The 7,394-nt window shown below is 40.6% G+C and overlaps 1 protein-coding gene across 1 annotated transcript in view; it reads right to left on the reverse strand.

Moving 5' to 3' along the window:
* The window catches only part of DAZAP1 (DAZ associated protein 1), a gene marked incomplete at its 5' end in the record, with an annotated part of 11,461 nt that extends 4,577 nt beyond the window's left edge, over positions 1-6,884 (reverse strand). The window contains 5 exons of the mRNA XM_010018900.1: positions 121-303; positions 1,166-1,306; positions 1,735-1,764; positions 3,279-3,432; positions 6,802-6,884. Coding sequence (XP_010017202.1) covers positions 121-303; positions 1,166-1,306; positions 1,735-1,764; positions 3,279-3,432; positions 6,802-6,884 — 591 coding nt within the window. The remainder of the gene's footprint in view (positions 1-120; positions 304-1,165; positions 1,307-1,734; positions 1,765-3,278; positions 3,433-6,801) is intronic.
* Between the last annotated feature and the right edge of the window lie 510 nt (positions 6,885-7,394).

Consider the following 7,394-nt stretch of genomic DNA (forward strand, 5'->3'; position numbering starts at 1 on the left):
CGGTTTCTGAACCCTGGCTTTCTGCCCAAGTATTAAAAAAAAAAAAAACCAACCAAAAAAAAAAAAAATCAGGAAGGGGAAGAAGATGAAGTTGAGTTTATTTTACATGCAGTTACTTACCAAACTGGCTATAAGGGAATTCTGGAGGAGCAGTTGGGGGTTTGCTCATGTCCTGAGTTGCCTGAGATGGTGGTGGTGGTGGTGGAAAAGCTAGTGGTGCTGCCCCTGGAGTGGCAGGTGGAGGGGGTACTCCAGGTGGGGCAAACTGGTCAGGTGGAGGAGGTGGAGCACCATAACCAAAACCTGAAAGGCAAGGAAAGCACAATGCATGTGAGAAGACACAGGTGAACAGCACCCTGACTTCTTGGCTGGCTTTAGAGTATGATACATTCTTTTTTAAGAACAGAAGTCTTAAAACCAAAGTGTTTTGTTACCTACTGTGGGCCATACAGTAATTTACTCCTACAGTCTGGCAAACACTGTGGCTAAAAGACCCAACAATACACCTTCTAACATGAACAATCTCACCCCAAAGGAAGACTGCGGCCTCAGCAGCAACCAGCAAAGAGAAAGCGACCAAGGAGAACTAGGGACTAAACTCTGCACACTCACAAGCACATGTAAGAGACATGAGGAGGAAGGCATATTATTCCAGATCATAGGAGGAAAACCAAGACATCCCAAGCAACAGCTTTCTTCATAGCAGAACAAGTAACTGTGGGTGCTATTTTCCACCACCTCATTTTAAGCTGGGCTTGTGACTACTCTTTACAAAAGGTGGCCTGAGGGGTAGGTGCTAAAATCCTATTTATATTTCCAATGCCACTTGTGACCTTAATTCCTTAAGCTCCTCCAAAACATCCAGCCTGTGTCTAGCCCAGGTCACCACGCAGTAATTTCTAACTTCTCTCCTGGATGTTGTAATAGGAGTACACAATCAACCTAAATTCATTTAGCAACACAGTTTAAGCCTGAGAACATAAATGATCACTGTACCCAAGTAAAAAAGTAACCCAACTCACTGACAAGAATACTTCAGTATTTAATTATAGCTCAGAATATACGATCTGAGCAAAACATGTGAAGATTGATGAAATGTAGGTTGGAAAAAAAAAATAAAAATCAAAGTCCAGAGAAAGATGAGCAACTCCTGTGGGTCACTTACTAAACGGTGGAGGGGTGCCATAGCCCTGTGGAAATCCTTGTGGAGGTGGGAATCCTCCAGGAGGCGTAGAGACTATGTATGAGGTAAATGGTGGTGGTGGTGGAGGAGCTCCTCTTCCTGGAGGAGGTGGTCCATATCCACCTAGAAAATTAAGAGAAACCAAGAACTAAAGCAGCTTAATAATGCAAAGCTGCTGCTTAAGTCAGCATTCTCTAGATGGGGTAAACCTGTTTTGACAGATTTCAGACATGGTCTCAGCCCTTCTATGAATTCTTATTTTGGGAAGTATTTGTCCTCCAAGTATCCCTACTGTAAATATTTGCAGTTTAGAATTTAGTTCCTTGATAACAAATTACTGTGGCTGGCAAGAGCAGGATGCACGTCAGCTCCCATTACTCAGTTTTTAAGAATACACTATCTTCTTTGTTCTTTCAGGACAAATTCAACCAAGCTTTTAAATGTAGGTTAAATACTACAGAAATCCACAAATCACTGTGAATTCTTAAAGAAACTGCACTCTCACTCAGTAGAATCTCTCTTTTACAATCAGTCCCATGTAATGTACTTACCAATTGCCTGTCCAGCTGGCACCCACATCCCTAAAACAGAACAAAAACAGTGTGCACTGAAGCTGCGTACTATGAGAGAGGAATGATTTAAAAAGAAAGCTGATCTTGCTCAGGGCTCTGGAATAGACCGGGGGGATCCTCCCAGTGTCCTTACAGTTCTATTTTTATGGTCCAAGAAATAGTCCAGGGCTATTTCTGCATATGCAATTCTGAAAAGGCTGTGAATCATTCAGCAGATAATGCACAGAGGAGACAGGAGTCCCCAAACTCCAATCAGATGAAGCATTCAAGAGCTGCAAGCACACCCAGTGCAGGAAACTGTACTAGTATAAAGAACAATACCACTGAGGATCAGAGCAGACTACACATCCAAAGCGGTTTTAGTACACTCCTAGGTTTATTCTAGTTATTTCTGAAGGTTTTGAACCATAAAAACATCACCTTCTGTATCTGTCCTCACATTAAGACTGAAAGATAAAGCATTTCTGTTTCACAGTAATCTTTCCAGCAGATCAGGTATCATTTTCTCTACAATAACTGCATTGAAAATAATCTAGTTTCTCAATTTGCACAGTTGCAGATTAGCACATCTGTGTGAATGTCAAAGCCTCAGCTGCAGCTTTCAAGTTAATAAGCACCATGGGGAAACAAGCAATCCCTCCTCTGAGGTATCATCTATTCTAGCAATAGATGAAGCAGTGACACTCCCTTTAGCCCCCCAGGTGAAAGTTTCTCATATATCAGAGCAAGCAAGTTCTGTTCTGTCAAATGCAACTCGATTATACCACTGGATTTCTCCGTAAGATACCAAAACTGTCTTTGGATGAACTCAGCATATTTATCCTGTCTTCAAAATCTTGGGGGGGGAAGGGGGTGGGTGTTAAAAGCCATCAAGCCCAAACCACACGGCTGCTCCTTTCAGCCCTAAAGGGTTCAAGCTAAATCATGAAGATTCTAGGCAGCAAGTGCTCCCCTGCACCACTGCCAGCCTCAGGGCTGCTTGTTATTGTTCCAGACTACATTAAGCAATAAAATCTAAAAGACAAGACCATCTGTTATTTCTCTTTTCCCTTTCAAATTTTACTTATCACTTCCTTTAAAACTGCCTCATCCTTGAAAACCTGGATTTTCAACAGAATTTTTTGTTGGGGTCTGAGGCAGACCCCAAGCTGGAGTCACAATGTGAGCTGCTGAGCTTTCTCAACACCTTCTCTACCTTATCCAAAACCATGCCCATTCCACCTGGGGAGAGGCAGAACCAAACAGCAGAGGTGAAACACTGCCTAAGAAACATGCTAGACATGGCACAACCCACTGACTTCCGCCCTACAAAACCAGGTGTTTTGGGAAAAGGAGCAAAGGAACAATCTCAGCAGACTTGGGAAAGACTGATGTGTGGAATTTTAGCTCTGCTGACAGGAATCCAGCAGAGCCATGGCACTGATAAGCCTGGGAATACCATCATTTGCCAGAAACCTGAATTGTCAGTAAGCTGTAAAGGAAAGATTCTTGCAACAGTGACTCCAAGACAAGTAAAGCAGTACCTTGAGGGCCATAACCCTGTTGCCAGGTTGGAGGGGGCTGCCCTGCCCAGCCATTGGCAGCACTTGGCATGATCCTGCTTCCCCACTGACTGGTGCCGGGGGGACCTGGAGTTTGGCTTTTGCTATCACGAGGTTCTGCACGTTTCACCTCCACCTAAACAAACAGAGTCACCACTTAGGAGAGATGGCGCAGGTTAATATATACCCCCCTTCCCTTCACACACACCCTTAGTTACACTTAAGACTACACTTAGCATCTTATGACTTATGTCTAAATACTTAATTATTAAACTTAAGGCCAGTAATTTAAAATGTTTCTCAGGTACAATATATATGATGGTAAGACATTACAAGTCCTACTATTGAGGTCTTGAGAAAAACACATCCTACAAATCACTTCTGTTTCATCATAGTACAGTATTCATTTGCTTTAATCTTAAAACAGCAGTACCCTCTTAAAACGGCTCTTCACTTAAAAAAAAGATAATCTTTTACATTATTTATGGACTAATTCAGCACTTAAGGCAGGAGTTACAAAGATGACATTTTCAGCCAAAAACACAAACCAACTTTGAGTAAAGAGGACGCTCTGAAAAAGGGTACTAATGCTTTAATCATTCCAACATGTTTGGGGTTCATTTGGAAGTTACAGTTTAAACCCACCCCATCTAACTACAATTTCAGCTCTGCTCATACCTGAGAAACACACATTTGGTTGGTTGGTTTGGGTTCGTTTTTGTTTGGTTTTGTTGATTTTTTTTTTAATTTTTTTGTTTGTTTGTTTGTTGTTGTGGTTTTGGTTTGGTTTGTTTTAAAAACTTAAAATTTTATTTAAATGTCTAATGGAAGATAAAGACTTACCTTCCCCAGGCTAACGCTTAAAGAATCTCAATTAACTCAAACAATGTCAGAGGGAATGGATGTGATAAGAGAATCTTACATTACATCTAACAAAAAAGTAAACAAACATGCAAGTAATAAAAATGGACAGTTGAGTCAATAAGAAGCAAATCTTCATACTGTGTTAAGTCAGTGACAAAAGCCCTCCTGTTTTGCAAATGAGTAAGCCACAATGCTTAACTTATTTTAGTCAAAGATAAAATGTCCTAGTGTTCCAAGCCATGGAATAAGTGCATTTGACCTACTTAAAATAAGCTGCATACTCAATATAAACCTCTCTCTCTCAAAAAAAATTCCCAGTTTCTGATTTAATGAAGCACTCTCAGCACTCCTGCATGCTGAATTCAAGGCTTTTTTTATTTTATGATTAATTTTAATGGGTGCCAGAGTACAAAGAAAATAAATCTCAATCATCAATGGGCCTGAGTCGTATGGAAAAGAAAGTATTCAGAATTCTTCCTGCCATGTCTTAAAACCCATTCATGTCAGAGAACAAACAGGAAACAGGCACAAGGCAAGGACAAAGCCCCCCGCCCCCACCCCACTGCAGATGCCCCAAGGACATTAGACATGACATTAACCAAATCTCAGTCAGCTGAAGGCCCTTCCAGAGAGGATCCAAGGGAATTTTTCAAAGGACTCAAATTAATGAGTCTTAACACATTTGCCTCGAGGGAATTCAGCTATTGCTTACAAAAGCAAGTCCTTCTTGCAATTTTAATTTCTTTTTTTCTTTCCTTTCAACAACATATGGATTCATTTCAGCAATACCTTTATAATTACCAAAAAGATACCATTTTTAAAGCAGGCATTATTAGTCAGTGAAGGAGAGCAGAATATGTGGAGCTCATTAATCTATGTAGAAGTAGTCCATTCATTTTTCAGTGCACATTTGGAAGTGGTGCACTGCCAAACGAAGGACTGAAAAAATCCCTGTGCAATATCCTTCAACAGAGGTTAAAATTCTACCTAGTGTCCAGTTTGCACCAAGAAATGAGGCATCTCCGCTGCTCCTGGCTGAAAAACCACTGTGTAACACTGCAGGTTTCTGTTCTTTATGTCATTGAAAGGAAAAAAAAAGGGGGGGGGCAGGAAAGAGATTCTTTCATTTCGGTTCTGAGATTGTTTGGGAAACAATGGGGAACTCTGAATTAGCACTGACAGATGCTGAAAGCCACAGTGTAGGGGCTGACACTCTGAAGGCTCACACAGGGTTCTCCATACATTCCCAGAACCATTCCAGCAGATGTACTCTCCTTTGTTCCTCTCTACATCATGCAGCTTTATGATAGGACCTCTCATTTAAGCGGTTTGTATAAGTTTAACGCAATTCCAAGGAAAGATCTGAGGGTGCAGGTAAGGTTATAAGTAATTCTTACACAAACCAATGTAACTCTAGTGCTGTCAGTGCATCTGCTCACAAATGGGAGTGCTCAACTGCTCACAAGAGGAAAACACTAATAATTACACAAACATACTTTTTAAATTTCCATTACTAGGAAATCAGCCCACCCCTTAACCCCAAAACAAATTCAATGGAATAAAAAGCATTATATACTGCATAATTAACCACTGACGAACTATCATTTCACTGATAGGCAGGAATATATCCCCTGCTGGCTACATAAACGCTTATGGACTATCAGCACACAGAAAGACTTTAAAAGACAATGCAAAATTACACAATGCAATAATTTAAGGAAAGCAACAGTATTTGTTGTGTCTCCTTGAAATCTATTCACTCTGCAGTCAGCAGTTTTAACACTGGCTTTAAAAATTGTGGATATACTGTAAAGGACTTTTAAGTTTACCAGAATTTCCTCTGGTTAGTTTTAGTTTAAGAAGTTATTTTTTTCTCTAGAAATCTTGTGTGTCCTGCAACAATTTACTTCGCTTTTCTTTTTTTTTTTCCACAGGTCCAAGCATGTTCCTTGTTGAGTAACATCAAAGCAAGCCTGAAAAATTCCTCTCTAGCCAACATCCTGACAACACAGTATGAAGATGAAACAACCAGAGGTCACTTAACTGCATTGTGGTTAAATACTACATAGAATACGTGGGTTTGTATCAAAGTTTCACAGTAAGTGACCCAATTTTTTGTAAAAAACCAATCCTTCATGATGTTTTTTTTCCTCTTTTAAGTTTAAGATTGTATAAGGTACGTTGTCTCACACCACCTCAAAATTTGAGTTTCAAATACACATCTGAAGGAGTGGTATCTTAAACCAAGCCTTGAACAACTCAGATTTCATTGGGATTCTGCTTTTCAAACAGCTGGAAACAACTATCTTCTCTCCTTGCACCTAAGCAGCGCTCAAAACAGTGGTAGTCACCATCAACTCATTTCACTGTGAGCTATGCTGAACAAGAGCAACCCTCCAGGTCTGTAAACACAAGGCCTTACCCCAACCACAACGGCCCACAGCCTAAGTTCTTTGGCTCTCAAGATCTGTCTCTTCTAAGGGGATAATCTTTCCCCACCTTCATGGATAAAGCCTCGAATTGGGATTTATGTGCTCCCCCGCCTAACTGAATCCATGACTAAGTTTAATTCACCAGTGAAATTGCTAGTTGCCCAAGACTTGGTTCTTTCTTAAGGTAAAATAAAACTACAACTACACACTTTTTTGCCCATGATGTCGTGAAAATGCATGTTGACAGCCTGGTCCACTGATTGTTCGTCCTCGAAAGTAATAAATCCAAAACCTAGCCAACGACGAAGAGTGAATCAAGGTAGCAGGGTGTTGTGACACAAAACAGGATGATGAACAGTATTAGGGGCGGACCAAGGGTTCAAGCAGGGGTTTCAGATAACAGACTTGTGTTAAATTGTCAAAAAAAGTCAATCTGAGAAAATTGCAATGGATACTTCCTGTCATCAGGCAGTTTTGAATGCCTCAGCCTGGTTTCACACATGCAACTTAAACTGAGCTTGGTCACTATCTTTGAATTTGATTTTACTCCTAAGCCCGCCTACCAGGAGGGAAAAAAAGTGTGAATATAGTCATAAATATAACTGTGCCACATGATTAAAAACAAACTTGTGTGACAGCAGAATAAAGTCAAGCAACTTTGCTGCTCCTATCTTTGAATCAGACTAGGTTCCCAAGGAAAACCTATTCTGTCCCTGCTCCCCAAAGCTGCAAAGCAACTTCCTCCCATCCCTTAGCCCATCTTCCAGTTAGGGAATATTTTCTGTTGAAAATAATAAAGTTG

This window comes from Nestor notabilis, unplaced genomic scaffold, assembly GCF_000696875.1.
Source record: "Nestor notabilis isolate BGI_N333 unplaced genomic scaffold, ASM69687v1 scaffold3657, whole genome shotgun sequence".
In the NCBI taxonomy this organism is placed as follows: Eukaryota; Metazoa; Chordata; class Aves; order Psittaciformes; family Psittacidae; genus Nestor; species Nestor notabilis.